Source organism: Rhea pennata, chromosome 16, assembly GCF_028389875.1.
Source record: "Rhea pennata isolate bPtePen1 chromosome 16, bPtePen1.pri, whole genome shotgun sequence".
In the NCBI taxonomy this organism is placed as follows: Eukaryota; Metazoa; Chordata; class Aves; order Rheiformes; family Rheidae; genus Rhea; species Rhea pennata.
The window spans coordinates 1448271-1468087 of NC_084678.1; the positions used below are offsets into that span (position 1 = coordinate 1448271).

Consider the following 19817-nt stretch of genomic DNA (forward strand, 5'->3'; position numbering starts at 1 on the left):
GGAAGATCCTCCAACGTAAGAGCAGCAGTGACCCCACCAGCTGGAAGCTGGGGTCTGCACAGCTTCCTCCCCCACCCAAGGGCAGGCAGCTCCCGAGATGCAGAGGTGAAGGGAAGCATCTTTGCAGGCTGTCAGAAAAGCAGAGCAAACGCTCTGGGAGCAGCTGGAAACACGGATGCTCTCAGGAAGAGGAGCTGATTCTCTGCGGCCGAGTTCAGGGACTGAGAGGGCTGATGTGTTCCCCCCCCCCCTTTAAGATGCCAAACTGTTTGAGCACCTCCTCTGCAGCCTGTGGTACGAACAGAAGGTGACCACGCGTTCTCCGCAATCAAACAGACCGCTGAAGGTATTCAGACAAGCTGCAAAATAGTTGAAGTAGCCCAAGCAGCTCCAGTCCTCGATTCAGAAGATACTTAATCTGTAGACTGCAGAAATGACAAGACTGCATTCAGCAAACCAGCACTCTGATCTTCACGCTGCGACGCAGCCCCCCACCCCGAAGGAACAGGCACTGCCCACGGAGCTCCTCGCAGCAGCGCGTGCATGCGCTCAGCTTGCCTATCTTAAAGTAACCAGCTGGAACATTCGTGAGGTGCACACTCCTCGCTACCCCTAAAAGCCTGCCAGGAAGCAGGCGGAAGCAATCACCCTTCAGCCATTAGTGACCACAAGCTTGGATGGCACTCGCAGGAAAGATGCCATGCAGAGCTCAAATCATGAATCCCAGCTACTTTTAGGAAGCCAATTAATTTTTCTAGGCTCTCCCACTACGATCCTGTTACGTAGACATTCATCCTCTCGTCTAGAAACCTCTGCGTTAGGTTTGCAGTTTTGCTGTCTGCATTACATTCTGACGGGGGAAAAAAAGTCATCCGTCTTTTCCCAGGTTTTAATAATCTACCTATTTTAACATAGAATATTCTATCTATATAATATTTTATATATAACATTAGCTGTAGCAGGTATTGACCAGATGAGAGGTCTAGGTATTTTTCCCTTCAAAAGAGAGGAGAGCTGCTGTGCAAATATTGAAGGATTAGCTCAGAAAAACTACAGATCCTTCTCAACAACAGTAATAATTTTAAGTGTTTAATACTGACATTTAAAAAAAAACAGATCAAATGCCACAAATCTAACGCTTTTGCAATCCACATGAAAACGTTTTCTTGTTACCAAACTTTGCACAAGTAATTAATTTTTCAGCAGGATAATGAACCTTCAACCCCCGATCTAAGGAAATGCTGGAAATCCTAGTGCTGGAGCAACAGGGAAAAAAGGTAGTAGCGTACCTTTACGAATGGCATTCTCAAGACATAAATGGAAACGCTCTGTGTATTTTTTTTCAAGATTTTAAGGAATTCTGAAAAATTGCAAAAGTTAAGATTTCCATAAAAAAAAACAGACCCACTTTAGCATCAGACCAGGTTAGAATGAGATCTAAGGACTGCACGATGACAGGTCATTATAATTAAGTATTTTGGCCAAATGACAGTAGGAGTGTTAAAATGGCTATGTCAGAAAGATTTCTTAGGCAAGCTGCAAAACTTCAAGGCAAAAAGTTACCCACATGATGATTTAGCAACAGCTTCCTCAAGTGATAGACATCCTCCTTCCATAAGGGAATTAAAACCAAGCAAAGCCTGAAGCCAGACAGGCTCAGATTAGAAAGTACAAAGTTCTCAGTAACATGACTAGCCACTGCACACACTTCAGCAAGTTATTCCAAGCTGCCCATCACTTAAACTTCAGAACTGATATTCTGAAGATTTCATCTACAAGATGCAATTCTAATGGAACCGGGCCTGGATCTGGCAGCAGAGGTCAGAACTTCTCCAGGCTTCACAAGTCAGCCTCAAGCACAGTGATATACCCTTGTACATCCCTAAAAGGCACAAGTTTTATGAAAATAATACACTGAGAATGAAGTTAAGCAGACAAACTTGTTAGAACAGAGTGAGCAGGGAAGGGATGGGACCAGAAGTGTACCTGAAGGCCTAGCAATGCCTTCCCCCTTTCAGGGGTGCACTGTGCAGGGTGCGCATCTCTCTCCAGTACTCCATAACTTCACAAAATTGGTAAGGTTGGAAGGGACCTCTGGAAATCATCTAGTCCAACCCCCCCTGCTCAAGTAGGGTCACCTAGAGCATGACAGGATTGCATTCAGGTGGGTTTTGAGTATCTCCAGAGAAGGAGACTCCACCACCTCTCTGGGCAGCCTGTTCCAGTGCTCTGTCACTCTCACAGCAAAGAAATTCCCCCTCACGTTCAGGCTGAACTTCCTGTGGTTCAGTTTGTGCCCTTTGCCTCTTGGCCTGTCACATGGGACAACTGAAAAGAGTTTGTCCCTGTCCCCTTGACACCCTCCCTTCAGGTACTCATACACATTGGTAAGATCCCCCCTCAGTCTTCTCCTCCCCAGGCTAAACAGGCCCAGCTCTCGCAGCCGTTCCTCAGAGGGCAGGTGCTCCAGCCTTCTGATCATCTTTGTAGCTGGACTCTCTCCAGTAGCTCCATGTTTCTCTTGTCCTGGGGAGCCCAGAAGTGGACACAGTACTTGAGAAGAGGCCTCACCAGGGCTGAGTAGAGGGGCAGGATCACCTCCCTCCACCTGCTGGAGTCTTCCTAATGCACCCCAGGAGACCATTGGCCTTCTTGGCCACAAGGGCACATTGCTGGCTCATGGTCAACTTGTTGTCCACCAGCACTCCCAGGTCCTTCTCTGCAGAGCTGCTTTGCAGCAGGTCAGCCCCCAACTTGTACTGGTGCCTAGGGTTATTTTTCCCTAAGTGCAGGACTCCGCATTTGCCCTCATGAGAACCTCATGAGTTTCCTCTCCGCCCAGCTCTCCAGCCTGTCCAGATCTCTCTGAATGGCAGCACAGCCCTCAGGTGTGTCAGCCACTCCTCCCAGCTTGGTATCATCAGCAAACTTGCTGAGGATGCGCTCTGTCCCCTCATCCAGGTCATTGATGAAGAAGTTGAAGAGGATGGGACCCACTGCTGAGCCCTGGGGGACTCCACTAGCCACAGACCTCCAGCTAGACTCTGCACCACTGATGACAACCCTCTGAGCTCTGCCATTCAGCCAGTTCTTGATCCCCCTCGCTGTCCACTCGTCTAACCCACACTTCCTGAGCTTATCTAGGAGGATGTTATGGAAGACAGTGTCCAAAGCCTTGCTGAAGTCAAGGTACACAATGTTCACTGCTTTCCCCTCATCTACCCAGCCAGTCACTCCATCATAGAAGGCTATCAGATTGGTTAGGCAGGATTTCCCCTTGGGGAATCCATGCTAACTATTCCTGGTCACCTTCTTTTCCTTCACATGTCTGCAGATGACATCCAGAATGAGCTGTTCCATCACCTTACCACGGATGAAGGTGAGGCTGACCAGCCTACAGTTGCTTGGGTCCTCCTTCTTGCCCTTTTTGAAGGCTGGAGCAACACTGGCTTTCTTCCAGTCCTCAGGCACCTCTCCAGTTCTCCACGATCTTTCAAAGATGACAGAGTGGCCTGGCAAGAACATCCACCAGCTCCCTCAGTACTCATGGCTGCATTCCACCCAGGCCCATGGATCTGTGGATGTCAAGGTTGCCCAGATCTCTAATCCTATCCTCCTTGACCAAAGGAAAGTCTGCCTTTCTCCAGACTTTCACTCTCATCTCCAGGCTCTGGGATTCTTGAGGGCTGCCCTCAGCAGTGAGGACTGAACCAAAGGAGGCATTCAGTAATTCTGCCTTCTCTGTAGCCTTCGTCACCAGGGCCCCGCCCCGTTCAGTAGTGGGCCCACGTTTTCCAGTCTTCCTCTTGCTATTGATGTATTTGAAGAATCCCTTCTTGTTGTCCTTGACATCCCCTGCCAGACTTCATTCCAACTGGGCCTTAGCCTTCCTCGTCACATCTCTACATACTCTGACAACATTTTTATAATCCTCCCAAGCAGCCTGTCCCCTCTTCCACATTCTGTGCAAGTTCCTCTGTAGTTTTGCCAGGAGCTCCTTGCTCATCAACGCAGGTCTCCTGCCCCCTTTGCTGGGCTTCTTTCTCCCTGAGATGCAGCGACGAAATGATGCTTGAATACTAACCAGCTGTCCTGGACTCCCCTTCCTTCTATGGCCTTAACCAATAGGATTCTCCAGCTAGGTCCCTGAAGAGGCCAAAGTCTGCTCTCCTGAAGCCCAGGGTTGCAATCCTGCTTATTACCCTGCTTCTTCTGTGCAGGATCCTGAACTCCACCATCTTGTGGTCACTGCAGCCAAGGCTGCCCCCAATCTTCATACCTCTAACCGCTTCTTTGTTGGTTAGAAAACTTTTCCCTGTCCCGTGTCTCCTGTGTATTTTCTCCATTCTTTTGTTTCACGCAGTTTGTTCAAATACCTCAAAAGCGCCTTCCTTTGTATCTGTGGTAAAAACAACACTCCTTCACACTGCAAACGTGTGGCTTTTGTGCCAAGCTTGTTGCTGCTGCTCAGAACCACAATTAGCAGCTTTCAGAAGAAAGTCCCAGGTGCCACATCTACATGTCACTCCCTTCAGCTCAGCCCTCCCAAGTCTATCTGAAACTCAACCTTTAGCCCACTGCTATATGGGCAGAACACACTTCCACCTGCAAACAGTATCTAGAGTTTTTTCTCCACTCAGTTGATACCACACAGTTGACACCACTGCTACTAATTCACCTGGACTCACATATTGCTCAGGGAAGCCATGAGGTGCAACTGTGTCCTCAGGTCTCTGCAATCGTGGAATGAGTATCCTGGACTCATGCCCACCTCCCAGTGGGGAAGCCTCATGCACACACTACCAGGCACTGCAGTGAGGTGGTTCAGTAACTTTGCTGCTCTCATCAGAGCAGCTTCCTAGCTGGAACACCTTGTTTTTTTGTGAACTGAGTTATTAGAGGTGTAAACTAGCTGCCCCCTTCATAGGCTATTCATTGAAATATGAATAGAAATTAGGGCTGGATTATATCTGAAGCATTTTAGAATAAAACATTCAAGTTCCCCCCAAGCAATACACTGCAGAGTAAACAGTCCACCTATTAGGCATATTTATGAGACCTGAAAAACAATCACTTCAGATACTTTAAGATCAATTAAGATCAATATTCCTGTCAAGCTACAGTACCTACATTTCAATGCCATGTGAAGACAGAAATTCCAAAATTGTTTTATTGAATGATCATTAATTGAAACAAAGACTTTACTAAAGACTTAAACCAACAAAAACCTATTTATTTATTCCAAACACCAAGATACAGAAGTTTTCAAGTTTTGCAAATATTGCTCCAAAGCAAAATTCTATATACAGCGCCCTCAGTTCTAATAGTGCATAAAACAAAGACAAATATACTTATGTATCCACAGTGCAATGTTTGCTCATTTCATCAAGGCTCCACGTTGCATTCACTTACCAGTGATTTAAAGAAAAAACAAAAAAAAAAGAAGAAAAAAAATGACCTGCCAGACCAAACAGCTGGTCCAAACTAAAAAATAACAGTGTGGAAACTTGCAAACAGGGACAAAATGAATCCAGGTAGAGCACAATAAAGAACCTTTCCCAAACATGAGAAACGCTAGTCTATTTTAAATAAATATTTTCAGTCTTTATCTGCAAGGGCTTCCCTATTGCTCTACCTAAGGAAAACAAGTCTCCAGTATTTGCCATTTGATTCACCCACCAGAACTGTCTTTTCCTCCAAAACTCAAGTACTACCCTGAGCAAAAATAAACTGGCAAAGTAAAATCTTGAAGTGAATGCACAAAAAGCAATTAATTGGAAAGAAGAAGTTCTACTCGGAAGGGGGAAAAAAGCCTATTCCGGAGCTTAACTGTTTTCACTCCCTTAAACTGTAAGCACAGCTAACCTGGTAACAGCTATGTTCTTCTCCAGGGCCTCCCAGTCCAAGTTCTTTCTTTACAGATTTCAAGCAGAGATTAATGTGCAGGTCAATCTCACCTGAAACCAAAACCAACCTTACAACCTTCCTTCTGATGCTCTTCTAAGCTTTTGGTTCCTGCTGTCTGCTTTCAAGCTACACAGTATATGTATATTCAGGTGTCATTAACAGGAATGAGACACAGCATAAGCATTGCTTTCATCTTTAGAGAGTGAAGTGACATTTAAATATCATGTAAGCTTTATTTCAACTGTGTTACAGAAAAATAAGTTTATTTTTCTGCTGTACATACGTTGTATTCACTATATACCAATTAGCACTATAAAACTGTGAGACAAATTATTCCCTGAAATGAGTCTTGGCACAAAAGCCTTAGTTACTACCTAGAGCAGCCTAATTATGTTCTGTTCTGAAGGAATTGATTAAAATATTTGCTGTGTAGATATTGTTACTCCTACAATAACATCGCCTATTTCAAGTTTACATAGTAAATCATTATTTTTTGCAGCATATAAACATTACAGATTCATATCCATAATTTAAACTTGTACAGTTATGGGCCTCTCAATCACAACTGTGCTTAAATTTTAACCTTTGGTGGTATGATCATGTGAAAAAAAAAATCCAGGTAAATCCAGCTTTTTCAGGACATCCCCTCAATGCAAAAACAGCTTACCATCTTCCACAGTGAACTTCACTCAGCAACATTTGGGAAGGAAAACTAAAATCACAGCCATTATTTATGGAGCTAAGATCTGCAGCTGAATGGCTTTTACCATCTCAAATACTTACAACACAACAACGTTTCAAAAGGTACTGTATAATGTATCTTGAACAAAAGCAGCATTTTCACCTTGCTCTCACAAAATAATACAAACCAGAAAATTAAAACTTAAGGTATAAAAAGGGACTTTTTGAACATACACTGTTTAAGATAATAACCCACTCACTGTCTGCGAGGACAGCACCTCATGCATAGATCTTGAGGCTTTATTTACACAAATATAAAATAAACTGATTCCCAAAACCACACATTCAGAGTAAGTCTTTACAATGAACACGTTCAGAGTATCGAAAAAAGTCTACGTTTCAAAATATAACCGGAATGGCAATTATTAACAAATGGGTAGAAAACTACACAATGTCTGTTACAGATCTGGTTTAAGTCTGGAACTCCAAGCACATCTCCAGGCTTTCCATGGCAGTATTATATACTGCCACCAGGGTGTCCCACTAGCACTAGTTCAGGAGGCACACTATGGCCATAGTTAAAAGAGTTCAAGAATGCACATAAACACAACGTTAATGGGTCTTCCCCAGTACCAAGTCATGTGATAGTGACAGGATAAATATGGAAAAACAATCATTTATTCTGAAAGTAAGTGCAATCCACCTGTGACCTTCTGCTACATTATTTAACATAATAGAGGTGGGGTTTAGACCAGTGTTACTTGCAAACCTCCACGTAACAGTTTACAGTAAGAGCTGGACATTCATACTTTACTAAGACTGAAAACTGTTGTAATGTTTCCTAATGATTAAATACTGTGTGCTATTATGCATAAACCAGAAGGAATAAAACATGACACAAGTCACTTATCTATGGAAAGTTATTTACAACCTCTGTCAACTAAACATTTTTGGCTCTTAGAACTCTGTTCTTCAGTGGCACAATTCTTAGTCAATTTAATTATGAAAAAGTCTACCGTTTCAATGAATAACTTGTAAGGTGGGAAAGTTTAAGTGTAATTTATCAGCCAATGCCCAAACTTTGAAGAGAACATTATAACCCCTTCCATATTGTTATAATTGTTTAATAAACCCCAAATTATGATGAGATAAAATAACCTTGCTGTTCTTTGAACAGCACTTCTTCACAAATCCCTGAAGTCAATCTGCATTACATGCAACCAGCATGCTAATTTCATTTAAATATACAGAGCTGTTCATGTCAGATGCTCCAACTTCACACTCGATAGCAATTTCCAATATTTTCTAGTCTCATGTTGAGCAGCAAAGTGCAATCTGCTGCACTTTGCCTAGGTCCGTGATAAGCTGCTTTATACAATGTTTGAGTTGTGGAAGTCGAGCTAGTGGTTCTGGTGGTTCCAGCTCTCCTGTATAATCCAGCCAACTCTCCAAAACTGCAAGGAAAAACAGACTTGTCACTATTCCAGGTCTCAGCAGGCAGACCATCTCAAGTCACAAAATCGTTCGTGAAATTTGAAAGTGTTGTGCATTTTTAACACACATTTTCTGAGAAATCAGAAAACCATTACAAACAGCTCTCTTGATAACACATGACAGTTTAATTCACATTTAAAGGGCAAATACAGAATAGCAGATATGCCTGAGAGAAAGCAGGGGAGGAAAATCAGGAGATTTAGGACTAGATTTCACACTATCTAGTCCTGATCTGTGTCAGTTCCAAAGCAAGTGCACAGCTGTGTAGAAGACTATCATCAGAATACCTCTGAGACAAGCACTAGATGCAACTACACAGTATTTTCACTGAAGAATCTAAGCAACAGGACTATATTAATGAAATAATTTTGAGGTATATAAAAAAGATGACTGTCCAGACAGTTAAGAACTGGATAACAGAAAATGTGTATGTAATCCAAAACCAGAGACAGCAGACTAATGCATAAAGAGAAAAAAAGTTGCTCCTTTAAGCATCTCTGCTGCAAACAAGAACTGGACCTATTAGCTGACTGCAGGATAACTCAGGCAATATTCCAATATGACCACAAGGATGATAATCCTACAATGACTTCAGAGGATGGGACAGTATCACTTAAGGAAACCCTCCCACTTCCTTAACAAGGTGGAAGACAGATATATCTATCAAGAGAACAAGCAGTGGACATTGTCCTTAAGTTTAGTTAGCCTGTTGTCTGGTTAGTGGCAATGTCTGTAAAAGAACAGATGAGCATTACTTAACCATCAATACACACAAGCTTGAAATAAGAAAATTCCTCAAAGTAGCAACACTGAGCAGCTTATCACCACTCAACAGTAAAGATAAAAATCCTGATTTTCCCAAACTGGAGCCTGTTCATTTATGAAATGGATGTTACGATTACATGCTTAATTTTCATTACCTAAAATATTCCTTTAGTTCTGCCAACATTTCAGTTTCTTACTGAACTCTGAGGAGAGAACTTTTACTCCAGCAAAGATTAGATTTCCAAAATCCCTGCAAGAAAAGCTCCTGTTTTAACCATTGCACAACCAAAGATCAGGCGAAGTTGTTAAAAAGTCCTATTTTGGATTGTTTTCCGAAGCAGTTGCTTTGAAATTAAAATCAGTGAAGCCTGGATTGTTTAATGAATATATCCTTTATATATTTTCATTAAACAATCTAAGCTTCATTGACTTTAATATATTTATAGATATAAAATTTATATCCTTTATACATTAATAGATAAAGAAGTTTCCAATAAGAACTAGAATAAACACACACACACACATTTAGGACAAAAATTTGGAAGACATACAGGAAAAGGTAACAGAGCCTTGTGTACTAGAGGCCACTTTGAATAGGCACAGAACAAGAAGAGCCATCAAAACTCTCAAGAACAGGGAAGTTCAGATACATACATAGTAATATGGCAATTATGAAAACTTGAATGTAAAACTAGATATGGAAGATATTCTACCATGTCTTGCAAAAATACAGTTGACACAGCCAGAAAAGCATGCACCATCATGAGCCAAAAAGGTCAAAAAGAACCAAAGAGCTGAAGACATTCAGATCCCTTTCTAATGTTTCTCACAAACACAGATCTCTGGATTTTTGTGCATGCTAACATCCATCATCCATTATGGATAACTCACGTGCAAAGCTGCCAAACAAAGGCAACTAATTTATCAATCTGTGAGTGTTAGACTTGCCCTTCTACACAAAACACTCACACCGTTGGATAAAACACACTACTCAAAATATGAGCACTCATGCAAAATTCTGAAAAGTATTCATTAACAGCTCTAGTTTGAGTATAGTTGAATAAAAACTTATCTGAGGTACGTATTAAAAGATAATCCAACTACAACTTTTTCTATAAAACTCTACTCAACTTAATTTTCATTTTTGATTTTGTTTTGTAATTTCCTCCCACCTCCCAAAACACCAGATGAGTGTTCATTTTCTGTTATTAAATGCAGTACATCTGATACAGCAACGCTCACCTCTCTTCGTAGGTCTGCAGAAGTAAAATTCAGGTCAACACATTTCAGTCAGGCACCACTGAGTGGGACAAAATACAGTTAACTCTTTTAATAGAGAAGTGTTACTTACCATCTAGTTCCTTCTCAATGAAGTCCATTCTGTGTATAACTTCATCTTGTAGGGATTCTACATGAGCTAAGAGATTAAGCTGCCACTGCAGCTGTGAGTTCACAACTCCTTCTTTGTCCTTCTCCAGCAATTTCATGTCAACAGCTTCCTCTGAAGATACTTTCTTAGACACAGACTCTCTTACCTAGCAGGAATACATAAATTAATATTTATTACAGTGAAATGGAATTACTGAGGCAGGCTGCCTGGGTCCTTAATGCTACTGAAGCTAATTGCTCAACAGATCAACAAAAATCAACAAATTAAAAAAAAAAAAAAAAAAAAGGCTAGAGGAAGACAGAAAGAAACATGGAAAAAGATCATATGCCGGTATAGACAGCAGGATTCAAATACAGATCGCAGATCCCTTAAAAAACAGCGTAAGAGATGACATAAGCAACACTGTAATCCTTGCAACTCTGCAAGGATCTGATTTTAGAAAGCCAACATTGACCTGCATATACATGTAGCTAGCTCCCTGCAAACTTCCGACTGGAAGACTCTCCACTTAGTCTATGCATTTTAGGTAATTTTCAAGACATTTTTGACATGACAGTAACCAACTGAAGAGTAAATCATTGTGCAGTAAGGAGGGATTCTTAATGTGGTGCTGTAGCAGTCTGATATCCATTGATAAAGGCATCTAGATGTTTTTATCAAGCATCTAGAAAGAAAGAAAATCACCACTTCTTAACAAAACCTGACTATACTGTGTCAACAGATTCTACTTCCCATAGTTTCTTAATCATTCTTCTGAAATAAGTCAGGATTTAGAAAAAAGCTCCTAAAGATTAAAGAACCAAAATATATGTCTTTCCAGGAAATGTAAAGAAATCTCAATTTATCTGATAAAGCAGTTAAAAATAAATAAATAAATTACAGCTTAAAAAACTAAACAATTTTTTCATCTAGAACACAGAGTATATCTCTGATGAATCAATCCAGCTTTTTAAACATTTGTCAGATTGTATCTCATAAGACTTAGTATTACTTATTAGAAGTAAGATTTTTGCATTGGAATGTAGAAAGATAGGCCTCTGCTAAGTTTGCTACACCTGACAGAGCGGAAAATACCACCTGATAGTGAGCAAAGATAAAGCTAGAGTGCTTCAGTAGGAAAAACACAGAACTGTTCAATGATGGTAGCTCTTAACTATCAGTTCAGTTCACTTTTTCACCTGATGTGCTATCTGAAGAATATGGAATCAGTTAAGAATATCTATTGGAAGAAACACTAGAGCAAGCTGGAAATAGCTAAAAAGCTGGAAGATCAGCGTGTCTGACGGTATTGTATGTTTGTCCCGTTTTCTCCCTCTACTGGTGCTAGTGATACAAGTAAGGAGCAATGAACTGCCAGCTGATCCAAATGCATCCTCCATAGGCTACGCAAATGATTTGAGGCACAAACTAAATTATCCTGTCTTTGTAAAACAGGGGAGGTGATCATGTCTATCTTTTTAATTTACATTAGCAATCTAAATTCAACCGGATGAACAAGGAGAAAGAAACAAAAAAACCCAACACCCTAATGACAAATGAGTAAACTAAACAGTCTAAAAAAGGGCTGATCAGAGTTTTGTATTCAGCCAGGCTGTTTGCATTTTCTATGCAGAGAACGCCGTTTTAATACAAGTACCTTGGAGTAATTGTGTTTGGATTCATTTTCCATCTTGCATATTTCTCGGTCCAGATTCCAACCAAGTCTCTCTGACAGGACATCATCCCCATTTTCCCTTATTCTGTTTACTCCATCATCCATGGCTGAACCTCTTGTTTCCACAACCAATCTCTGCTCTATAGCAGGATAGTATGCCCGTGGTTTTTGGTAACAGTGTTCACTTGTAATATAAGATTCCTCCATAGAAGGAATGGTTGCGGGTTTCTCAACCGTCCCATTCCACGTTCTGTAACTTGCCGTCTCCTCTTTGCAACAGTTCTCTTCAATGTGAATGATGTGTTTTGTATGAATCTTTTCATCCACTGTAATGTGCTTCCATGGATGACACCACAGCTGTAAGTCAGGATGTTCTTTATTTCTGTTCAAATATAAAAAGGTACAGCATCCACTAAATTTAAGCTTTAGAATAGCTGAGCACACTTTCCTGTTATGTAAAGAAATTAAGTAAGAACAAATTACTACATGCTTTAGTCATCATCATAACCAGTAAGTATCCCCAAATATTCTGAAATAAGATAATTTCACTGACCTCAATTGTGTGTCTTCCTATATGGCTGTGTTAGGTTCACTATTTTCATTTCTATAACATAGCATATAAGCCATGTGTTGGCATTAGAAAAAAATTTAAGAATAAGTTTTAAGTAGATGCATATAATTTTTTCACCAAGACAGATTATTCCTTCAATGGCAACATTTTGCTTCAGTATTTGAACGTTTGAATGAATGCTTGTTAGAGGCATTAACCCATTTTCATGAAGATATTTTTTGTAATGTTTTAATCAAGTATATTAAAGCTAAGCTTAAAGATTTATTCACTTACATAAATACAGTTGTCAACAATTTTAAAGTACAGCAGTAAGATTCCTCCCCAGCCACTCAACATCAAGCTTTAACCTGCAATTCCTCAAAAAGAAACTTTAAAAATTTAACACACTCATCTTCTATAACCCTCTAATAATAACAGCAGGTACCTGTGGGGGGAAGGGAAGGTGGTAGTACTTTATTTTTAAAACCTTTCCCTTAAAACATAAGATGTTGAGCCAACTCTACACTGTCTAGGATACCAACATGCTATAATCCCTCCATCTGCTTCCTAGAAAGCTTTACTTTTTTTCCACACTGACTAATAAGGAATATCGCTCGAAGTTATTTATTCCAGCAGCAGAGACAAGTATAGGTATCAGATTCTTACATGGATGTAACGAATCAAGACAAAATTTAGAGTGAGCATTGTAACCAGTACTGTTCTTCCCCTTGTCCATCAGATGTTAAAAATAGCTATACAAAAGGAGAGCAAAGCAGAGCCACTCTGGTTGTCCTCAAAGGGGAAGCAGCCTTTCTGTTAGGCTTCAAGGACACAGCAGAAGGCAACACTGACCCTAAAGCATCTACATTCAGCTGCATAGGAAGGGAGGTCTGCCCAAAAACCTGTCCTGTGTTTCCCTGGATACAGGGGCAGCTAGAATTGCTCCACCAACCAGACCCACCTTTTCGAGCTGTTAACCAGCCATTCACTAAAACATGACAACTTTACCTCCAAAGTAACTGCCTTCTAATGCGTTCTACCGTGGTTACGGTTTCTTTAATGTGTATCATAGGAAATTAAAGTCTTAGTAAAACTACCAAAAACTTGCTTGGAAATCATTCCATATAAGCACCCCTCCAGCAATTAAAAGTTTATTATGGCTTTAGTGAGTAAGCATGAAGGCACTTCTTGAACACTGAAAGCCAAGTGTTCGTTTACCAAAGCTTTCCACTCCACCTCTGCATATACCCAACACCTAAACAGCACTATATTGATCCTCAAAGTTCAAAGGATAACTTTACAGAAGACAGAAAATCAAAAGATCACAAGTCAGCTACATAAGGATAAAAATTTGAATGATGAACACTCAAGGCACCCTGTTAACTGGCTCTCTTCCCCCTGCACCAAATCTGTCACTCCTGATCCTCTAGCCATGTCTTTGAAATGCTGACCATCACCCTCCAAGTGCAGATAGCTGAGGTCTCCTCTTTTTCCCCAGATGGTAGATACACATCAGAAATATAATCATTTTTCCAATTGTGAAATTTAAAAAAAATTGTTTTTTTTGCTTTATGTCATGATAAAAACTGGGGCTGTGGCTTTCATCAAGACTACATCCTGTCTTTAATTAAACTAGGCCTCTACAACAAGATCAGAATGGGAGACAAAATGAACAGTATGTAACAAGCATCACATACCTACCCAGTGCTCCACATCTTAACTCTACACAACTCTCAATTGACTCTACAGCTGAGTCCCAATCTAAACTCTGGCTCTTTGAGAAGAAAAGGGCTAAGAAACAGGCCTTTTAAATTTCTTTTATCTTAGGACATTCAGGCTCCACTCTCTCAGGGGAGAAATAAATAAATAAAAATTACATATCTGACTAAAGGATACCAAAATGGAAAAGCAAAGCCTACTGCTAAAACTGCTTCTCCTCTTAATGCATTATTCCATTGTTCAAGCATCTCAAGTATTGTCAGTGGCCCTGGGGGAGCACCACAGACTAAATTTTAAGGGAAAAAATTCTAAAGAAAGCTGGAAACACTACATGTTTTCTTTCCAAATGGCTGCTGCTTTGCAATTTATCAACTAATAAATTATAAATATTTAAATCAATTTAAAACTGATGGATTTGAATTGGAGAAAGATTTTTTCAGTCATCAGAACCGAAGGATGGCTATGAACAGAGGGGAAAAATGCAGAAAATTATATATGAACTATGGGGTTTTTTTTAAAGGTCTAAGTAATAATCAAGTAAAACTCTGCACAGAAACCAGCTGCTACAGGTTGCTGGAGGTCCAATAGCTCTCCCACTACAACAGAATAACACATTATGCTGAACAGAAAAATACAGTTTCTGCTGGAAAAACAATTATGATCTGGAATTACTGGAATGGAGCTGGCAAATCTCTAAGAACACTGGCCACAGATTACCCACCTATCCTTCCACTTGCTCTTACTGTGTTTCGATGTTTTAGGAGAAGTTTTTATCCTTTGTTTTCTCCCTCTTCTTTGTACCTTCCCAACCCTTCTTCACCCAGGGTCAGTTTATATGCTTCAATACACTCGCATGATTTTTAGGAAGCCATATTCTTTTTCAAAATCACATCAGCAATTCAAAGTACATTCTTATATATCCAGAGAAGCATAAAAATAAATCCGCATTTCCAGTTATTTTTCTACTATTTGAAATCTAATTCACATCTAAAATATGCCAACTGATACTTAAATACTGCTTACTGTAATATGCTCATCTTCAGCTGCAGTCCATGCAGTACTTCTATGACTCTCTGCACATCGCCAAGAAGCTGGTGAGTGGCTACTATCTTCTTGGCATTCTGGTGGGAATAATTTTCTTCCAAAAATGCTAAGCCATGCATGTGACCATTACTTAACCACTCCTTTTCATACCAGTACTTTAAGCTGGACCTCTGACCTAAAGCAACAGTAATGTGTGTGTTAAAACAAAGCATTAACTTGTGGCATGTTAACATTACCAGTAGCAGTTCCGATTATCTTGCAACAGCTTATTATCACCTATCAATAGTACCTATGATAGCGGACAAACCTCTGAAGACACGAAGAACTTCTAAAATGGAAGCAAGAAACCACTTCAGTCAAAAACAAAACCAAACAACAGAAAAGAACAACACAAAAAAGCACCACACAAAAACCACCTCTACTCAATTGTAAAAGCCAGGAACGCTCAGTGGACCCCAAATTCGATCAGAAGACATCTATGACAAACATTTGCAGGCGATAGACAAAGGTTTTTAGCAGGGTAACACACTTGCTATTAATCACTGTTACCACTGTTAAAACTAAAGCTAAAGTTTGAATATAGCTCTCTGCAAATAGACAAATGCAACAAAAGGCAGGGATAAATAAAAGCATGAATGCAGCACCTTCCCTTCTCTGCAGTCTTATTTTAACAGCAGCAGGCATGAATTGAGTCTTTCAAATATAAAAGTTTTAAAGAATTGGTGATGAGGTTTAGCTAGAGAATCAGCTTAAATTAGATTATTAATAATGCTAATTGTAGCTAAGAGCTTAGGATATCAAAAGCTGAAATGAAATTACGTTAGATGTGATAAATACAATAGTAGTAATAGATTAAGAACTCAAGCAAAACAGTATTAGCAGGAAAGGATAAAACTTGAAATACTTGCTAAAATGCAATCTTCCCCCACCCATGTATGTGTGTATATATATATATATATATATTTATATGTGTGTGTGTATATACATATACACACATATCTCCCAGTCTGCAAACCTACAAAATCAGAGATATTTGAGCACTGACTCAAAATGATATTCACAGTCTCCAATATAGGCAGTTTAATATTCATTAGAAGATTCAGTAATCAGGAACAGGTTAAAATATAAAGAGTTAGTAGGCAGTAGGATAAGAAGGGATTGCTCTAAGCCTGCAGTACCTAATATCTCCAGCCATACTATTGGCTTTGGCACAATGAAGCAAAAAAAAAAAAAAAAAAAAAAAATTCTTCGAAAGCCATACCAAGAAATTAGCAGACCTTGTTAACATGAGCTTATATTGCTTTTAGATGGTAATTATAGAATAACAGAAAAATGATTTTCACTCCATGCCCAATATGAACATCCATGGATGCAATGGATGCTTTCAAACTTGAATTCAACACTAGCACACGTCATCACAACCAAAGGAGAAGAATATGTCTATAAGCACATTCAATCATTAAGCCAAGTAAAGTAACAGTTAATGTTTTGAGGCAATAATTTGAAAAAGGTCTCACTTTCAAACAGGAAGCATCACATGGAAGAACAAATTCTTAAGGTTTGTAACAGCTTGATTAACAGCTTCAGGCAGACATACTGCATCAAGTGAAAGATCTGCTAGGTACAGCTAGAAGCACTCTGGAGTAGGTCCCCGCACACCTGTATTAACCACTACCCAATTTGTTTTATCTGCTAGAAAAGCTACCATCTAGGACAGAAAATGAAGTTCAGCTGACAGGAACAAATCCCAGAATTTTAGAACTCAGTGATTATCTGGACAGCACTAAGATTATTCAACTAAAGCCTATTTGTGCTATCATTTACTTAGCAGTGTACCTGAAGCCAAAAAATTGTCTCCTTTTTCAGGTGAATACACCTAAGAGAAGATGCAAGACAGTATCTACCAATGTATATTTTCTACGGCCTGAAGAATAAATCTGTTACTTGAAAAGTAGTATCTTGACTATGTTTAAGTAAGGGTGAATAGCATTTAAGAAGAAATCACTTAAAAATCTCACTTGATTCAATAAAAATAAATCTGTTTAAAATAGCAGTTGGTACAATTTTAGGCATAGCTACACTAAACTTACTTTAATTTCAGATATTATGAAAGGTGCTGTAAGAAAGCCACAACATTGAACTATGGAAAGTTCCTGAATAACAGTTTATGGAAATGCTATGCCCAATTTTAAAAGCAACCTCTCTGCAGGTTCGTAAGTTTTACGCAGCTCACTTCATGCCAATGACGGGTTAACAGAATTTGAGAAATCACTTTTACACTGAGAAAGTTGGAATAAATTTTCCTTTTCCAAGACAAGAAAGAGATATAAGTCCAAACGAGAAACTGAAAAAGTTTCAGGATCTTTCAGCAACAGTAAGTAGACATATTAAACTGATTAAACATATTGAAAGTTGGAAATAGTTTTTACTGCAAAACATTTTTATGCAGTTTCTTACTAAATACAAGTAGTATTTTTACAAGTACAATAAATTCAGTCTGCACATGCATTAAAATTTTAACTCAGTTTGACATAAACAAAGGGTTAAAATCCTGGCTGTTAAGCACTGTAAAATAAAAACTTAAGGAAACGTTACATAAACTATGTAACTGCTTTGACAACTGCATGTAAGCCATTACAAGTATAAACAATGCTCCTATATGAACCACACTTAGTAACAAATCAATGAATTAAGTTACCAAAGGGCTGGTATTTTTAAATAACCACAAAAAGCAGAGATCAGAACCCAAATGTGCACAGACACCAAGCGGGTTTGGTGATTAGGCAAGCAGACATGCCATTTTTTCATAATTCACAGACACAAGCCCTGAACCTCATCCAGTCCCAATCCAGTAAGGTTTCATAATTCATGAAATCAGAAAAGATGTGTGTGGTAAGTGAAGTTTTAGCTGCAGTATTCAGCATTGTAGTCAGGAGCAGAGAACATATTGCTTGATCAACTCTTACTGCATTACCCAAGGTACTTTATTTCGCATTCATGTGCGTGGATTGCGAGTGTCCTCACAAAATGAGTCAAGCAAGTCATAGCTGTTGAGAAACAGCAAACTTCTTGCTGGCTTATTTTAAAAAGTGTAAAAGTGGCTTGGTCTTGTGGCAGTCACATCCCCTAAGGTGTGCCAGTACTGGAAGTTACAAGGATTCTTTGGTTAACTTTCCCTAGTGTTCCTAAATTTGTTTTGCACAGCCAGACAGAGTACTATTAAATACACATTACTGACAAATATGCAGCATGAATGGTCCTCATACAGCTGTAAACATTTGTTTTCATTCCTATCCAGCTGCAATTCCATAAAAATACAAATATTGACTCATCTGTACATTAACATAAATTAAACTTTCCGTAACTGAACCCAATTTCCTATGAAGGTAGACATAGCTAACAGAGTAAAAACAAAGTTTAATCTTTGCAACTTACACAAAAAGCTAATAAAGTTATTACATATATAAGAAGGCTCTGTAACCTTAAATTTTGTACCTGGAGGATCTTGGCAAATATAGCAGGTATATTTCTCAGGTACGTTATCTTCCAGTAAACCCATACAGACTCCATGCTGCCAGCATAGACACTCTTCACACTGTTTAAAGTCAAGAAGTGCACATCAATAAAAATGAAGCCTGCAGCAGCTCAATACAATTACCTCAATTAAGAAGTTACATCATCTACATACTTTAAATAAAAAAAGATGTACTAATACACCCACTCCAGCTAAACATACAAATACATTAAAGAATCCAACTGCAATGAAATTCCAATCCTCCTCACACATTTTTCACATGGATTTATGGAGAACGACAACAAATATGAAGTGGGAAGTAGAGATCCGTAAACATGATGCCAAAATATTCCCATTGGAGATAAAAATCTTTCAGGATATGAGTGTACATGTAATCAAGGACAGAAAACAGCATGCAATTAAGTTTCCCCTATCAACGTATCTCATATTTTCTGAATTAAAGGTTTTTACTCTCAAATAATAAATGGACATATTCAAATATAAAACCTAAGAGATATTTACCTTTTATAGAACTAGTCTATATAGTGTTTTACTGCATCTCTAATATATTATCTACTTCAACAAAGGTAGTTCTACTAATTTAAAATGAAAGGGTGGATGCAGTTGTACTGGCCTTTAAAACCCCCTTCTTTTGGCATTTATCCTTCCACATTGACCAGAGCTTATTCCAGTGAGGCACAACAGATCATAATTTTTACTTTCGTGGAGCACAAGCCAAAAAGCTTACTGCAGACACCCTATCAACACTGGCAAAGGTTTTCAAATGTGCTAAAACAAATACAAATGACAACTTCAAATGATCTTAGATGCTCTTCATCGATCTACAAAGATATGAACTCAAGAAACATCTCATGTATGCTGGACACCATTTTTATTAGTGCTTTTCTCCTAATTTTTCTACAGTTAGGAGCAGAAAGCATGGCACCACCAGTTTTCGAGTATTACGTTAACTTCAGCAGTCTAGGTGTGGAGGAAATAATAGTATAGGAAATGCAAGATGTAAAAAGGTAAGATAAGCAGATTTCCCTGAAAGGTGTGATTAACAACAAGCTTTGGCTTTGCAAAATGGAAAAACAAT

At 39.1% G+C, this 19817-nt stretch overlaps 1 protein-coding gene across 12 annotated transcripts in view; it reads right to left on the reverse strand.

Annotated features, from left to right (window-relative positions):
- Window positions 1-5212: 5212 nt before the first annotated feature.
- PHF20 (PHD finger protein 20) overlaps window positions 5213-19817 on the reverse strand; it is a 73828-nt gene continuing 59223 nt past the window's right edge. For all 12 annotated transcript variants that reach the window (XM_062588958.1, XM_062588963.1, XM_062588968.1 and 9 more), the window contains 5 exons: window positions 18700-18799; window positions 15184-15379; window positions 11874-12273; window positions 10199-10382; window positions 5213-8042 (listed from right to left, as the gene is read on the reverse strand). In XM_062588958.1, the coding sequence (XP_062444942.1) occupies window positions 7900-8042; window positions 10199-10382; window positions 11874-12273; window positions 15184-15379; window positions 18700-18799 (1023 nt within the window). In that variant the 3' untranslated portion in view covers window positions 5213-7899. The remainder of the gene's footprint in view (window positions 8043-10198; window positions 10383-11873; window positions 12274-15183; window positions 15380-18699; window positions 18800-19817) is intronic.